Raw genomic sequence first — 17,445 nt, forward strand, 5'->3', positions numbered from 1 at the left:
TATTATTTTATCGTGTGTTGTGATCGGATGTGGCCTAGCATGCGACGACACATGATTTATACTGGTTCAGACAACGTGTCCTACGTCTAGTTTTAGTCGGTTGGTAACTTTATTCCTGAGCCTAAGTGCTCGAAGTTTGTTGTGGGGTTACAAACGAGTAGGAATGAGAAGGGGGGTGCTAAAAGCCCGATCAAACTCTAAACCGAAAGGCCTAGAGTGACGGGTGCTCTAATATGCGCTAAGTATTAGAGCGTATGCTGTGTGTAGCTGTCGAGTTCTAGGGCTATTGAGCTATTCGAGTCCTCAGGTCGTCGAGTCCTCGAGTCGTCTAGCCTCTTTTTTCTTTCGAGAGCCAGCCAGCTTTTAGGAGAGAGCTCATCCTCTTTTATAGTTGAAGGGGATGGCCTTACAAGTCAGAGAGAGAGAATATATATGTATGATATCTAGTCTTGTTGCCCACGCTGTTGGGTACGAGACGGTCATCGACGCCCACAATATTGTTTATGTCCAGACGCATCCGACAGGCTCTACCGTGTTCGCTTGGTACGATAAACGTCGGTGTCTACAATATTGTTTGTGCTCTGACACATCTGGAAGGTTGCATAGTGCACATCTGGCATGGCCTGATGGCACTGTTCTACAGGTGCGCAGGGCATGGCAGGGTATGGTCCTCGGTATTGCGGTTGACTTGAGCGCCTTACCTTATCCTCTCCTGCCTGATCCTAGGGCCCTCACTGAGCAGACGTCCCCGGTCGGTCGATCCCAGTCGACCCCGACCGTGTCGATCGGGAAAGGGCAGCGAGCAGAGGTCCGGCGTTTCCTCGGTCGGAGAAAGAGGTCGGAGTCGGACCGTGGTTCCACCTTGGCCAGGCCCTTCGGTCGAGGACCGGATTATTGTCCCGGCCTATCATTATGTATCTAGGCCGGCCCAGGCGCGTGTTGTCGTTGTGCCGCCTGTTAGGCTGGGTTTTGCAAGGAAATGGGTCTATTGGGGACCCCGGGTTTATGAACCCGGCAGGTAAGGAATAGAAAATTTGCAACAGCTAAACTCTTTAATTTGATATTCTCATTGCATAGCTTGCCATTATCTTCATATACAAATACTTCTATACTCAATTACCGAATTACGTAGACTCAGGGTGTGTTTAGCATGTACTTTTATACTCTTAGTGGATAGTTCCTACAAATAAAATATTTATCCAATTATCTGTCTTTTCTCTCATATCATGTACTTATCATAGCCTGTCCTGTTCGCGTGCCCTTAAACCCGGTTTGATCCGCTTCTTTTTTCATCCGGAACAGTGTTTTCCTCTCACAAATTCCTCCGGATTTATCCAGATTCCTCCAGAATTCCTCCAAACGAACGGGGCAGTTTATTATTAATTTCAATGTCACATTAGTATTTTGCCAGCTAGGTACTTTAAGTCTTATTTGGTAGCGCTCCTCCCCAAGGGCTTCTTTTAAGGAGTTTGAGGAGCCACGACAATGGCTTCGATTAAAAAGGCTTCAAACGGCTCATCTTATTAAACCATTTGATATAAACGTGAAACCACGTTTTATGATTTCAGCGTCGAGCTCTGGCTACGATGGAGGAGCCTATGCTCACGGAGCTATGCCAAAGAGGCACGTAGTCCCCTTCGGAAAAACACATAGGATCATCCGGTGCCAACCGTCGTATCTTTTTGTCCTCCAATCAAACACAACACAAATCCGTTTGAGCAGGGAAAAAAATAACTCGGGCCCACTGTCATCCTCGGTAGATACCACACTCTGACTACTTCTGACCCGTCATATCTTTTTGTCCTTAAATCAAACACAACATAAATCGTTTGAGCAGGGGGGAAATAACTCGGGCCCACTGTCAGCCTCTGTAGGCTCCTCACTGGTCTCTCCAGTCTCCACTCCCACTGCACTCTCGTCGCTGGACCTGGATTCCAACCGCGTCCCCGGAGGCCCTGAGGCCAGAGCGAACCATAAAGTCTGTCAATGCCGCCGAACACAGCCACCACCACCATGGCCTACACTCCCCCACGCCGGCGTCGGTGACCAAGCAGCCTGTTCGTTTGGTTGAGCTTGTTCGTCGTTGGGTCGTGAAAAAATACCGCCGGCTGGTTTGACGTGAGAAAAAAATATCATTTCGGCTGAAAATTTAGGATCGTTTACGGCTGAAAAGTTATTGCTCCTGTAGACTGCTGCACGTGTTAACTTTTCTGAATCCAGTGCTGCAACTAAAATCAAAGTTTGAGACGTATTATAAGTTGTTGTAGTAATGAGTTATATCTCATCTGAACACAGATTCCATTTATGTTAATGGTATGTGTCCCTCATTGTCCTTTCCCTCATTGGCTGGTTTTTTCATTGAATACTGAAATCCCAGTTTCTCAATTCTGAAAATTGATCATGTTCATGTATCAGACAAGAGGAGAGTTCAGTTGACAACCTGTACTATTGTTTTACTGCATATACATTTGTACTTCGAAAACCCACACATTATTTCAATTTGGTAGCCATCTTGAAGTTTGAGAGTCTCCTCTTTAGTTTCCGATTTCAGATAATAAATTGTACTTAGTATATAAACAAGGAAAGAAGATTTGGTGGTAAATTACCAACAAAAAAGAGTAGGTGGTTATCTGACAGAAAGAGGGAAACTGTAGGTATCTGTACTGCAAAATTGTGATCCGAACAGAAAATTCCTATAGCAATTTTTTATATGGTGCCCTTGTAATTATACAAAATACCTGGTATATCTAGATTGGTGCCGCTTGGTATTTTCAGTGAGTTATCGCTTACTCCTATCTGTCAGCAATTATGAAAAGTGAATGTGTGGATTATTATATTCATAAATGTGAATGATGTGAAGTTCCTATTTGTTTATGAATCGATACTAGAGCATAATGAGTAAGATCTGGTGTAAACAGTGTTCCATGATTTCCTCAGCAACTTTGGTTGCTACACCGAGTCACTCATTAGCTCGAATTCATGTTCTACTGGTTTAGCTACATTCTATGTTGATTTGCATGTAACCCTGCTTGCATGGCAGCATCAGTTTGAATTTTGAAACAACGCCCATTGAATTTTATAGTTTTGAGCTGGTTGAACTGTCTACTTTGGGAGGATAGTTGTTGAATTTCGTTAGTCTATGATCATATCTTGCAGGAGAGGAACAGCCGAACAGGACGAGCATTTGGGAGGGTGGAGCTGGCAGGCTGAAGGTGATACTGCAATGTCTGAGCGCCACAACAATTCAAAGTTGCCTTGTCTTTGTCATCTTGGTTTACTAGTAAGTAGATGCTGAAGAGTGTTGCATTTGCCTGTCCTTGTCCATTGGTCTTGTGCTGTTCACGCAAATGAAAACCGCCCTGGTTCTGTAATCTGTACTCTGAACATGTGTTGAGGTAAAGGATTTTTTGGGCTCGGTTAGATGTCCACAGAACATGAGGGGGATGGCCGGTGTCGGTGTTTCCAACTCCAACCAGTCCATGGGCCAAAATGGGCCTAAAGCTTCTGCAGGGCCCAACGAACATGGCACACGCAAAAGTGCAGCTCTGCAAGCCTTCGAGTTCTTAGCTCTCTTCTTCTTAAACAAAACTGAAAACCAGAAAACAGGAATAGGAACAGCCAGAAAAACTGCAACTCAGTCCATTGCTCAGGCACGACCAGCTGACCAGATCACCAGGGTAGGGTAGGACCTCGTTTGCTGATTGAGCTCTAGACTTCTAGTTCTATACTAGGTGTAACTGATGCCACTACGGCACTATCTACATAAATCTGACCCTCACCCCATTTCCTAAAAACTAACGAAAGCGCTGGCATGCAAATCTGACCCAACACGAACACGTACAGACGACGACGATCGTCAAATTAAGAAGCCCAACCGGATTGGCCATCTGACGGAAGATCATGAAAGCTGTTAGGTCCGAGCCATGTTGCGCCTCCGCCTAATCCCATTCCGAGTGGAGCCGGCACTGACGCTGACTCGTCGCAGATCTACCATTTTCTGAAACGAGGGGACAAGAAACGCATGTACCCATGGACGGCATCACGCCATCATCACCCATGGCTAGACAAAGACAAGAACCGCAGCTGAGCACTCGAGCAGGATGAGGATGTGGTGAAGAGGCGAACGTGTTGAGCTCCACTCCACGTCTGCACTCTGCACTGCACTGCACCCCAACCGCTCTGAACCAAACAATCGCTAACCACCTCCGTCCGGCATTCCTCCTCGATCTGAAACCCAACACGGAATGGAACCCCCCCCCCCCCCCCCCCCCCCCCCCCCCCCCTGCAGCAAAATCTAAACAAATGCTCGTCTCTCCCGCGTGACCAACCTTTCCATCTCACCACTGCTCCAAAAATATTCACACACATCACCAATAATCCTTCCATATGTCTCTTGTCCCCGCGCATGAACCGCAGCACCGAAATTTAGCCGAGTACAACACTGGACCCGCCTGCAATCCGCTGGATGGAAAACGTCGCAAACTGACACGGGAAAACAGGTAGCTAGCAATAGCACTGGCACCCTGATGTCTCGTCTACGCACTAGCTACGTGCACGCGAAGTGTCAGTTGCCATTGCCAACGATGCCGTGAACGGGACGTGCCTCCGGGCTCCGGCCTCAGATGACACGAAAAAACACGTCCTCGAATTCAATTCCGTCACCACTTTATCCTCACGCCTCGTCCAACGTCTCGCATCCCATTCCGTCCTCCCCCATTCCCTCGTCGTCGTCGGTCGTCACCCCACTCGATCAGGTCTCATGTCATGCAACGCAGCGTGCGGCGCCACACAATCACAGCCCCGGCCGGTCGGCTCGCGCTAGCCCTATATATCATCCTCATTCTCATTCCCTGACCAGCACTGATCACCTCCCTCCCCGGCCGTCTCCCGAGCTAACTGTAGCAGCTAGCTGTTCCGAGCTCCACGCGCGCTAGGCGTCACGTGCTGTGATCACCTGGCCAGTTCTCTACTCGACGCGACACCCTGACCCGCGCGCGTGCCGTGGGACGTGGCCATGGTCGCCGCCGCCGCCGGGTGCAGGCGGCGCCGCTGCATCTGCTGCGCGGCCGCCATGTACATCCTCCTGGTCCTGCCCGTCGTCGCGTCCGCCGCGGCGGACGGGTTCATAACGTGGGACGACCTCAGCATCCCGGCCGCCGCCGCCGTGCAGGGCGCCGTGGGCGGCGGCGGCGTGAAGGCGGCCAGCAGCAGGGGAGCCCGCGACCTGGACACGATCGTGGTGTCGCAGGACGGGGCCGGGCACTCGCGCACCGTGCAGGGCGCCGTCGACATGGTGCCCGCCGGCAACCGCCGCCGCGTCAAGATCCTCGTCAGGCCCGGCGTGTACAGGTGCGTTGCGTTGGCTGCCTGGCTGATCGCCCGCCGCCGTGCTGCTTGCTATGCCTGAATGCATCCACTACCGCCTCTCTTCTTCTCTTGTACTAGTAACTGCCTCGGCGTTAATGGGGGGTATTAAGTGATCACGACGTGTGCTCGATCGTCTCCCTCTCTAGCTTGCCTCTTGAACTCGTCTTAGCTGCAAACTTTGCCGACCCCTTTTCCGTTTTTTTCCCCTGTTTTGCTTTGCATGTTTTGCGCAGCCAGTTCATTCAGTCTGCTACTAGTAGCAGTTTTCCATTTTCCTGTCAGGGTTTAATAAAACTTGAAAGCAACTCGGTGTAGCGTTTGTCTGCCTTGCGAACCGTAATTTTTATGCAGTACAGGCATGTGCTAAATTTGTGGATTGCTACCTTAACTCCGGTAATGCATCTAGTTTATTCTGCATACTAAAAAAATCTGAGTATTGTAAAGCACAAGAAATTAGTACAAAACTAAGGTGTGCATCAATGGCGGCGGCCGGGTGGGTGCAGGGAGAAGGTGACGGTGCCGATCACAAAGCCGTTCGTGTCGCTCATCGGCATGGGCAGCGGCCGCACGGTGATCACGTGGAACGCCAGGGCGTCGGACATCGACCACCGTTCCGGCCACCAGGTCGGCACCTTCTACTCCGCCTCCGTCGCCGTCGAGGCCGATTACTTCTGTGCCAGCCACATAACCTTCGAGGTACGTGCGTGCGTGCACGTCGTCGCGCTCTGCCTACGTGCGTGATCGGGTTCATCCTCTGACGATCGACATGGCTGCGTGCTCTCCGTGACCCGCGCGCAGAACTCCGCGCCGGCGGCGCCGCCGGGGGCTGTGGGGCAGCAGGCGGTGGCCCTGCGGCTGTCTGGAGACAAGACCATGCTGTACAGGTGCAGGATCCTGGGGACGCAGGACACGCTGTTCGACAACATCGGCCGCCACTTCCTCTACAACTGCGACATCCAGGGCTCCATCGACTTCATTTTCGGGAACGCAAGGTCCCTGTACCAGGTACGTAAATTCCTTTTCTTTTCTACCGCTGACCTGTAGCATTTAATTTTTGTTGTTGTTGTTGTTGAGAGAGACACACAATCTCTGAAATTCATTAGACATTTCTGCCCCCCTAAACACACTGCCCTGTTTTGATGACCACACTACTGGTTTCATGGTGACATCGTTAGCTTCCCATCTCCATGCCTTCCACCCTTTGATGGGTGCTGCCGGGTTGCTATCAGAAAATCACAATTCAGGCACTCAGCCACTCACCAACCTTGCCATTTCATAGTCTTGCAGCAAGAAATGCTCCACCTTTTCGTTTCTCACTTTCTCTTTGTCTAGCTTGTGGCACACAAGCTAGGTTACCAAGCCAGCTCGGTGGAACCACAGGTCGTTAGGCACTTAGCCCTGCACGACGCTTGAAACACTCTTACACAAATCCATGCTGAAAACCCTGTCAGATCCAGTGGTCACATTCCTTTCGTGCCCTGGCACACAACTGTAACATAACACCAGAAGCAAATCCGCGAGGCCAAGTGGCAGTCAGGGCTGATAATGGATCCCTTCTTGGTTCTGGCTTCTGATTTCTGAACGTTCCAACGGTAACCGCGCGCAGGGGTGCACGCTACACGCGGTGGCGACGAGCTACGGCGCGATCGCGGCGTCGCAGCGGAGCTCGCCGGCGGAGGACTCCGGGTTCTCGTTCGTGGGGTGCAGGCTCACCGGCTCCGGCATGCTGTACCTGGGCAGGGCGTGGGGCCGCTACGCCCGGGTGGTCTACTCCTACTGCGCCCTCAGCGGCATCGTCGTGCCCCAGGGCTGGAGCGACTGGGGCGACCGCTCCAGAACCAAGTGAGTACTAACATTCTGTTCCCTTCCCTTCACTTCACTGCTGTAGTTGCAATTACAGTTGCTGAACTGGTTTTACTGTTAACCTGGGGTTGGTGGTGGTGATGATGATGATGAGATTGTAGGAAGTAGGTAGGTGGTTGCCTAGCAGGACAGGCTCACCAAACGGTCTTTACAGGGAAATGCAACGCAGTTAGTTTACCACATGTGACTCGCCTGTTTGTTACCTGCCGGGCCTTCCAAACCTGACGAAAATGATCCGGCACATTGCTGGACTGCTCGTCAGAGAGTGACATTTCTGGGCTCGTTTTTGGACAGGACGGTGCTGTTCGGGGAGTACAACTGCAAGGGCCCAGGGGCGAGCACGAGGCAGCGGGTGCCTTGGTCCCGCTCGCTCACCTACAACGAGGCGCGGCCCTTCCTCGGCAGGAGCTTCATCAACGGCGAGCAGTGGCTCAGGCTGTAGATCCGATCCGTCCTCTCGGCTGCCGAGCTTCGTCGACGGCGAGCAATGGTCCGAGATGTGTGTAGATCCTGCGACTTCTCCGGTCTTCTTCAGTGCAGATAGTGTAGCAAGCAGCTAGTCAGTACACATGTACGCTGTACAATATACTACTGCTAGTAGTACCATGTACAAAGCTGACACCCATATATGTAGTGAGATGCTGAGATGGCCCTGTCCATCATGGAAAGGTACAGAGTTTGCATGTATTATGTGAAGGAAAACAGGGGAGCCAAAGTCCGTCATGTCATGTGAATGTGATACGCCTCGTGCAGATGGGGGACCTCAGGCCCAACGTACCAGAAAATCAAAATGATGAGATCATGGCATGGCTTTCCTGACTTCTAGCACGGGTAAGTTCAGATCCAGAATGCCAATGCCACAAATAGATGGCACATGACTTTGAGAGTGAAAAAATGCTCTCATTTTGCAGCCTCTTCAGATCAACATGCGCAGCTGCAGTTCAAGGGATGGCACGATGGTCATCATAGCGATCAGAACGGATCATCATGATCGACTGCGAGAATCATCAAAGTACCAAAATGTAGACACACCAGACCACACAAGTGTACATACCCATATAAAAATTGCAATACAAGCGAGGAAGGGCGATAATTTCATTCTGAAAATAATTGACTGAGGCGGATTGAACTATACTCAAGCAGAAAACACTAACAGAAAAAAAAATCATATAGATTGCTATACAACGCGCCTGAAAAGGGTACCATTCAGCTTGCAATCCATGTGACTCTTAACATAAACACAACTACCAGAAAAATAAGAAAACTAGGAGAGGTTTGTGTATGGCAAAAGAGGCGACAATACGCTCTGATATCAGCAGCGTAGTAAAACCCCGCCATTGGGGGTTTCAATTACCATATCTAGCTATGTACACGAGTCTAATGAGTTTGGGGATCCCAAACATGTCTTGCTAACATCTACACCTACTTCCCCGTTGCATTTCTGTTCAGCATCATTGTCATCCCTGGGACGCTTCCCTAGAATTGTTCGCTTGTCATCCTCCACAAAAGCTGAGGCTTCATCAGTCATACTATCATCCCTGGGACGCTTCCCTAGAATTGTTCGCTTGTCATCCTCCACCAAACCAGAGGCTTCATCAGTCATACTAACTTCAGATTGCCTACTTCCTTCTGTTTGTTTATTATTTCCATTGGAGCTTGCTTGGGTACCTGCAAGCTTTTGCTCAGGTACAGGTTTAACTCCATTGGAATTTGGTTGGGTAGCTGCAAGCTCTTGCTTAGGCACTGGTTTATCTCCACTGGAGTTTGCTTGGGTAGCTGCAAGCTCTTTCTCAGGCACTGGTTTATCTCCATTGGAGTTTGCTTGGGTAGCTGCAAGCTCTTTCTCAGGCACTGGTTTATCTCCATTGGAGTTTGCTTGGGTAGCTGCAAGCTCTTGCTCAGACGCGGGTTTATCTCCATTGGAGTTTGCTTGGGTAGCTGCAAACTCTTGCTCAGGCACAGGTTTATCTCCATCGGAGTTTGCTTGGCTAGCTGCAAGCTCTTGCTTAGGCACAGGTTTATCTCCATTGGAGTTTGCTTGGGTAGCTGGAAGCTCTTGCTCAGGCACTGGTTTCTCTCCATTGGAGTTTGCTTGGGTGGCTGCAAGCTCTTGCTTAGGCACTGGTTTATCTCCATGGGAGTTTGCTTGGGTAGCTGCAAGCTCTTGCTCAGGCATTGCAGAACTGCTGGAGTCTATCACACCAATAGGCGGTGCATTATCAGCTTGCTTTGTTCGGACACTATCTGAAGGTATCTGTGACAACACATCTGACTTTGTTTCAATATCAACCCATCGGTTCTTGACCCAATCTTTAGAGATTCTAACATTCCTTAGCTGGCATGGACGAAAAAAGTTCTCTCCTGTAACGAAACAACATCATTGATTCATTAGTTTCATCATCTTCATGCATGTATGATGAAGAATGATATAATTAATTAGAAACACTTAGTATTTGTGGGATACAATATGATTATCTATTATACAATAGATAACACATGGACATGGTTTCCTAACAGATTTAATATAAGTGAATCGGTAAAAGCATACATGAAAAGATTAAAAGTGGAAATGTCCCAAAATTTGAGTTCTAACGGTAGGAACATGGCACATGGTACGCACCACCTAGATTCTACTCTCTTAGTTCTAGACAATTAATTTGTCAAGAAAGATTTTTGTTTCTCATTAGCTTGAGAGAATCAAATAGGAAATATCAATTAAATTAAACAATTGAAATGCACCTGGAAAATATACTTGAAGGCTATCTGCCACAATGTTGTCCAAACTGACAACAACTCCTTCCCACCAGCCACTAAATTGCCAGACATCAACAGCAGTTCCAGGTAAAAGAGCAGCACCATCAACAGAACTATTTTCTTGAGGACGCGGCCTGATTCTTAGTCGGTCTTGGCATCTCAGTCCCAGTTTATCAGGAAGAGCCAATGCAGAGGCAGGTACCATCTCCTACATAGAAGCATATAAAATCCTATTGATACACCAAGAAATAATCTAATATTTTTAGCAAAGAATACAAAATACATTTCATGCAGGCACGAAAGAGTAGATAGTGACATTGGGTGTGCACGCGTGTGTGGGATTATAATGCATTATGCCTTTCAGTTATACTTATATCTAGCCTAATTTCAAACTAAAGTAATCAATCATACCTCCAATCTCCCACTATCATCAGCATTTTGGAGATCATCATACTGAACCTTCAATTTGTTATGATTAGTGCATGACTTCAAAACAGTGCACCTGAACCAGCAACCAATAATGCCACTGTCTTGAGACAAGATCTCTAATCTGTCACCAGTATTATAAGTTGGCATTAGTTTATTCTGGGGCACTATAAAATTGATTGAGAGATGCTTCCCAGGAGGTTGCTCGTTACTTAATATCTGATAAGATGGTATGGAGTCTGCCTGTGGGCTTCGACAAATTTTAGTGCCCAAACATTTTGAATAAAGCCTCTCTAACTGCTTCCCAGGTGTACAATATTCACCGTCCTTTTCTGACTCAGCTGGAATTTTCAAGGACAGAACAACAGCTTGACTAAAATATCCACGCAATGATCTTAAATCAAAATGCTTGAATTTATTTTTACTATACTGGCGAAAGCAGAAACGGATCCCGGCCAAAGAAGAAGTTGGCATTGCATTGGAGCACTTTTCATAATGATCGGGAGTTAAAACAGTTGCGATATCATCAACACATTCCACACTGATTACTTGTGTAAAAGGAGTGATGAAAACTTCGCAAGGATGAGGGGGAGGAGGAGGTATAGCACAAGCGAATTCCTGGTTTTGATGAAACCATCGCACTTTGATCTTCTTCTGTCCCTTCTTATCTTCATACATGTCTTCCAAGTATGCAAGATAGCGATTTTCTTCCTCTGACAAGACCAGCACAAAAGTGTGGGTCTGCAAAACAAGATGCCATAAGATATTCTATAAATGACTCTTGAGTATATGCACAATATCATGACGGAACTTACGGATATTGTGGTTCCGTTGCGACAAAAAGCTCGATAGTGCCGAAGCTGTTTGCCACATGTCCAGAACGAACCAGACCATGTAATGTCTGAGCTGCAGTCTTTCCCCTAAGAAGGATAACACCAAAAAAAAAATCATTGACCTCATGGTATATATGGAACCAAAGTACACAAATTTACATGTTACAAGTGATGACTTACCAGATTTTGGTGCAAAAAGCTATTTGTTTCCCCGTATCCATCTAACCCACTGTCATTATCCGCAAAAGATCCATATTTTGAGAATTCTGGAATGGACAACAAATTATTACAACTACAAATAAAGGTCAAATTTTTTGCCAGCATGCAAAGGGTGTGTGTTCAACAGATAAGTGTCACGGAAATGCGTATGTTGCGTTGGATTTGCGGTCATACAAGAAGGGATCGAGTTCAGAACGATGATATACGTGATAGATTAGGGGTAGCACCAATTGAAGAAAAGCTTGTCCAACACCAGTTGAGATGGTTTGGACATGTCCAACGGAGACCTCCAGAGGCACCGGTGCGTAGTGGAATCCTAAGCCAGGATAGTAACGTGAAGAGAGGCAGAGGAAGACCGAAGTTGACTTGGGTAGAGGCAATAAAAGGAGACTTGAAAGGATGGAATATACCCAAAGACTTAGCCTTAGATAGGAGTGCTTGGAAAACAGCTATTCACGTGTCTGAACCTTGATTGCTTCTGCTGGGTTTCAACTCTAGCCTACCCCAACTTGTTTGGGACTTAAAGGCTTTGTTGTTGTTGTTGTTGATGCAAAGGGTGTGTGGGTGTGTTGTGGTGGTGGTGGTGGCGGCTCCGTGGCGGTGTGTGTATGTGTTGGGTGGTGTGCGTAGACGGATCAGGATGGTCATTGGAGGCCATCCGTGGTCTTTGGACATCCCTCTCTGCAGGTTTCTTAGCAGATCAACCTTCTTCCACTTCTCTTTCATGGTAAAATGTATATAAGACGAGTGAAGGTTTTTCAATGTGTTTGAGAAGCCCTTAAGAAAGGCATAAATTTGTTGTATAGTGTTTGTCACACTCAATTACTCAAATGCTTCTTCAATAAAGAGCGAAAGGAGGCCAGCTACCTCAGAGTTTACAGATTTCAAACTGTCACTACTAGGCTGCAGTCATAGTTTTAGAGCATAACTTCAGCGTTTTGGCTTTCAGAGCAAAATTTAGGTTCCAAAAACCATAAACATTAGATCTAAACGAACAAGAGTGATGGGTTAAAAAAATAAAATCATGTAGTGAGTGGTGAAACGAAACAGATGAGAGCGGTAATTACTTGAGTCAAGTGCCTTCACCGGAAGGAAGGACGCGAGCCAATCCACCACCTCACGGCGTGACCGCCACTTGCGAGCAAACACCGGCGGCGCGGCGCCGTCGTCAGCGCCGCCGCCGCACCCCCAGGCGGCGCTGAAGTCCTCCGAGACCACGTAGAGCATGTGGCGAAGGCTCCTCTCGGTGCCGACGACGGCGAGATGCGACACGCCGGCCGCGTCTTCGAGGTAGTAGTGCACGACGCGGCTGCCGCGCTCCTGCGACACGAACTCCTCCCTCCACCGCACGAACTGCGAGCCGTCCTCCCTCGCCATCCTCGTCCGCAACGCTAAAACGCCGCCAAGGAAGGACGCCCACACACAGGCCTGGGGCACGGCACTACCCGGACGGAGGGGCCGCCGCCAGCAGCACGCTCACGTTCAGGGCCTGGGAAAGAGAAGGAGGAGGACTTACGGCCCTAGGGGCTCTCGGTTCGCAGGGGAGGAGAAGGAAGGGGTGCCTCTCGGAAACCTCGGAGGACTGTCTGAGGAAACAAAGGGAGTCGGAGAGGGGCGGCGGCCCGGGGATTCTAGGAACCCCGGGCAGGAGTAGGATTTCCTAGGGGCTCAGAAGGATTTGGGGGCAGTTGTCGCCGGCCAGAGCGGCTTGAAACGGAACGGGTTCAGGCTGAGCAGGAACTCCTCCATGCACCGGAAGGCAGCCGCGAGGCCACTCCAGCGCTGATCCTTGTCTCGGAAACCCCCAGAAAATCCCTCAAAAGTGACGCCACAAGGAAACCCAACGGCGGCGGCGGTGGTGGCGGCGGCGGCGGCGTTCAGGGAAACCAGTGGCAGGCCGTGCGGACGGAAGGGGCGAGCGAGGGTTTCCTCTCGGGACGGGGGCACTCGTGCGCAGGACGGGATCTCTCTCTCTCTCTCCGAAGAGGCAGGGAGAGGAGGGCGCGGCGCGAGGGAGGAGGAAGGAGACGGACAGGTGGGAAAGGCGAGGATGGTGAGGAGCGAGAGGGGGCGAGGGGTCGATGGGGGCAAGAGGGAGGGCCCTCTCTTTCGGGAGAGCGCAGCGGCGCAGGGCCGCAGGGGCAAGGGCAAACGGGTTGGTGGTTTTCCTTCGGGGGGGCAGCGCAGCGCAGCGCAGCCTGTTTGGGTTTCGGTTCGTGACTCGTGTGGATGAGGTTGTGTAGTGATGGATACCGATAGAAGGAACAAAGTCAAAAACAGCGGTGAGCTGATCTCACGGGTCATGATTTTGTCCAGACTCCAGAGTCCAGAGTAACCGTGCCTTTAACAGTTTATAAGAGCTGCGGTCTGGAAGGTCAATGATAATAAATAAGGTGAATTTCAATTCTAAGAGTTGACCAGTTTCTTTCTACGGCGACTATCCACGACGAATATAATATAAATATGAAAATGGAAGAATACGAGAAAGGAAAAAAAAAGAAAAAAAAGACACATCTATGACTTATATCGGGGAGGGGGTTATCGCGCGACCCGTCACATTATTGGGGATCGTGCCCCCCCCCCCCCTTCTTCCTCCTGGTGCTCCTCCTCCCCGCGTCTGCCCTCCACCCAAGCAGAGACACCTCGGGCAGCAGAGCACACGCCGCACACCACCACGGCAATGGCGCGTGCCCCACCACCCTGGCTCCCGCCGCGGCGCCGCCCAGGTCCACCCCCCCCCCCCCCCAAGCGGACCCTCCCGCCCTGGCTCCCAAGGCCAAGGCCACCCGCGCCCGCTGCCTCTCCGCCGGTGGCCGAGCCAACTCGCGGGAGGGAGAGGGAGGGAGGGAGAGGAAGAGCGCTGGAGGGAGAGGAAGTGGGGTCACGCAGTCACACTCCACCGCGACAGTCGCATAGTAACATTTGCGTTCTATCAGGGTTTCGGAATGCTTGGAGGTTCTAGTGATGTACCTTTCATTTTTCCTTTTAGTTCTATGTCATCTATTAACTAACGATGTCGACTATCATCGCGTAAAGGATGTTCATAGTTCTAGTGGACAAACATGGGCCAAAAAACATATTAGAGAAAGCCTCGTGTAGTCGTGTTTCTATCATTGCGTGTCACGGTCAGTGACGAAGCCAGAAAAAAAATGAGGGACTGAACAAAAAAAATAGAGGTTTTTTTATCTTCTCTTAACCTTAGTCCCTCCTACCTAATACATATATGTATAAAATTTTAAGAGGGGGCTTAGAGGGGCTCCACATGCCCAGGATCGGTAGGGGGGGCTAGAGCCCCCGTAGCCCCACCGCTGGCTTCGTCACTGGTCACGGTGTTTCACCCATTGGATAGAGTGAAAGGATCGAATGAACCAAAATAAAGGTGAGTTGGGGCTCAAAAAATTTTATGCAACAACTGCTTCATCTACTTGTGTGTAGTCATAGAACTAAACAAGATCACACTAAAACCAAGTTCTTATGGCCATCGCAATAAGTACTTCCTTAACCCTAGGCATACTAGCATGATTGTTCTTAGTTGAAAAAGGTAAAGCCTATGACCTAAGAGCATACTAGCATGGAAATGAACCTAAATGTCATTCGGTGGCTTCTTGCACTCACAAACACAAAAGCAAGTACTAAGTAAGATTAAGACTTGAAGTAAATGCTCGCAAAAGAGAGGACAAGAAATAATTCAATTTTTTCATGTACATGTTTGGCTTCACTGATGAGGCTTTCTCGGTTGCTTTTTACATCTGCTTGAAACACAAGGCTCTAGGGATTGCCTATGTGACCATGAGTGAGTCCCACTATGTGTTGTGATTAAGGACTTTCCTCGCCAAGCACTACTATAATGTACAATAGTGTTGCAATTCATGTTGCATTGATTCCCCTTTTGTGCATGATGTTATGGCCATGTTCGCTTCTCTTATAATCCGTCTTTTTTCAGTTGGAACAATATTTTTCTCTCACAACAAATCAGTCGAAACAGTGTTTCAGCTTGTTTTTTTTAGCGAAGCGAACGGGGGCCTATTTGTTGTGTAGTGACTTACCATCTTTATTTAATTATGTAAGGATGTGTAGTAAGGCTAGAAAAACACTAACTTTTGTTGTAATATAGTGTGGCCTTTCTAACCTGCACAGATAGGTGATACCCACATGTGATGTGGATTCTAGGGCCCTAGATCAGTTGCCTAGTGGTTGTGTGCCCCTAAGCTTAATCATTAATTAGATAGTGGACCAATGGTTTCATGGATCAATTAGCTAAATATTATTCAATGCTTGATATATAAGCTCCTTCCATATTCAATTATCTGGTTTGTCATTGCCATTTCCAGTGATGAAATCGTTTGTTGCTGTGATGAAAACCTCTTTCATGAGTTGCCTTTTTGTTTGCCATCTTATGCCTATCATGAAATTTTTGGGGCATGTGATGAAAACCTCCATCCTAAGTTGCCTTTTGTTTTGTCACCTTCTTATGCTTGTGATGAAGATTTTTATATCCATAACTTATGAGGGAGGTATTGGACACCAATTATTCTTACTTGTTGTTACTTACCTACTAATATTACTACGCATTGTGCCTTTTTTACACTTTTCGTGTCCTTAAGATCCAGCACCATGATGATGATAATGTTTTTCCTAATGCCACTAAAACATGCATAAGTTTTAGAATTTCCTACAAGTTGCTTGTTTGTTATGTTAACATGTGGTGCCTGTGATGAAAATAGACTTACATTTGCTATCTTCTTGTGGATATGATTAAGATTTACATATTATTCATTTATGATGAGGGATGTTATCTGATGATCAAACATCTTGTGAGGTACTAGGCATGGTAATTTTTCTCTTTGCTAATAAACTTGCTACGATGATGTGATGATTGATAAATTTCTTAGGTTTGTATGAAATTGGAACATTTCTATGCATGCGACATTCTCTCAACCTTTTGCTACCATCGTATGCCTATGCAGAATGTAACATGTCCATAATATGATGTTCTCATACCATCTGTTACCATCTCAAGTATCCATGTTTAATTGGATTTCGTAATATAGTAATCATTCTTGTTAAACTAAGTGGTCATGGTTTGGTATGTGGTTCATGTTGGACGACAAATTGAGGCGTTTTCTAGCTGGGATGTGTCCATTCTATAGGTGTTGGCTATAATTGTGGTTGCTGTAAGAGATGTAGAACCACGGAGCAAGCAATGACCACATTTTATGGAGTTCCTAAAGAATAAGAGGATAATCTTGTTGTATCAGAAGACAATCAAGTCATATGCCAATGTTAAGGATGTCATTATCTTAGTTCAATCACTAGTCATTGTGATCTTAGTTAATGCAAACTTATGTTGTAATATTTCTTATGAGAATCTTGGGTATCCTTACTAGCCAAAGTAGGAGGTACCCATGCATGCAGGAAACCAAACAAATTAAGTTGCATCTGCGTCCATGTGTGGCCTGGTTCCATTGACACATGCAACCAAACAATTTGATGTTGCACACACTGGTGTTGGCCAAGTCTGGCCTAGCTAGGTGGTGTGAGCCAGGCCTGCTGGCCTAGTAACCGTTGCGCACTCTAACAGAACCAATACTAATGTTTCCAAAAAAAGAAATACCACTAAAAAGAAGTACCACTAATTTGTTGACATGTCACACGCACATCTAGTAGTCGGTGGCAAATATGTGGCATTGGGCCCTTCGTGCCTGTAGATGGAGCTCAATATACCCTAGGAATTTTAATACACAGGAGAAACCCTAACCCGTCATTCTCTCACTTATCTCTCTCTCATTTCTAACTCCCACCAATGTTGCCCCTCTCCTAGCCCCTCCCCTCTAAGCGACGCTGCTCCTAGCGGCCCTTCAGCTGCAGCACCTGTGCTTGCGGCGGCGCAATAGCGTGACAGTGGGGTCTCGCGGCCACCTAGATCCGGTGAGCGTGGTGGCCCTACAACGACGGCGTGCTGGCAGATCCAACCAGCAGCAGC

General features: G+C 48.1%; 2 protein-coding genes across 3 annotated transcripts; one reads left to right on the forward strand and one right to left on the reverse strand.

The window, feature by feature from the left end:
• Nucleotides 1–4,735: 4,735 nt before the first annotated feature.
• Nucleotides 4,736–8,276, forward strand: LOC136542599 (pectinesterase QRT1-like). 2 transcript variants are annotated; one of them, XM_066535110.1, is made up of 7 exons: nucleotides 4,736–5,349; nucleotides 5,871–6,063; nucleotides 6,166–6,372; nucleotides 6,974–7,209; nucleotides 7,525–7,899; nucleotides 7,984–8,061; nucleotides 8,142–8,276. In XM_066535110.1, the coding sequence occupies exons 1-5, from the start codon at nucleotides 5,015–5,017 to the stop codon at nucleotides 7,670–7,672; spliced, it is 1,119 nt and encodes a 372-aa protein (XP_066391207.1). In that variant the 5' UTR covers nucleotides 4,736–5,014; the 3' UTR covers nucleotides 7,673–7,899; nucleotides 7,984–8,061; nucleotides 8,142–8,276. The 2 variants fall into 2 exon arrangements, with proteins under 2 accessions (XP_066391207.1, XP_066391206.1); XM_066535109.1 differs by having other exon boundaries at nucleotides 7,525–8,061.
• A 128-nt stretch (nucleotides 8,277–8,404) lies between these two features.
• On the reverse strand, nucleotides 8,405–13,593 carry LOC136542598 (uncharacterized). The gene is made up of 6 exons (XM_066535108.1): nucleotides 12,530–13,593; nucleotides 11,424–11,509; nucleotides 11,226–11,330; nucleotides 10,396–11,151; nucleotides 9,970–10,192; nucleotides 8,405–9,591 (listed from the first exon to the last, which is right to left on the reverse strand). Exons 1-6 carry the CDS (start codon nucleotides 12,837–12,839, stop codon nucleotides 8,594–8,596), a joined length of 2,478 nt encoding a protein of 825 aa, XP_066391205.1. The 5' UTR covers nucleotides 12,840–13,593; the 3' UTR covers nucleotides 8,405–8,593.
• Nucleotides 13,594–17,445: the final 3,852 nt, after the last annotated feature.

The sequence above is a fragment of the Miscanthus floridulus genome, chromosome 3, assembly GCF_019320115.1.
Source record: "Miscanthus floridulus cultivar M001 chromosome 3, ASM1932011v1, whole genome shotgun sequence".
Taxonomy (NCBI): Eukaryota; Viridiplantae; Streptophyta; class Magnoliopsida; order Poales; family Poaceae; genus Miscanthus; species Miscanthus floridulus.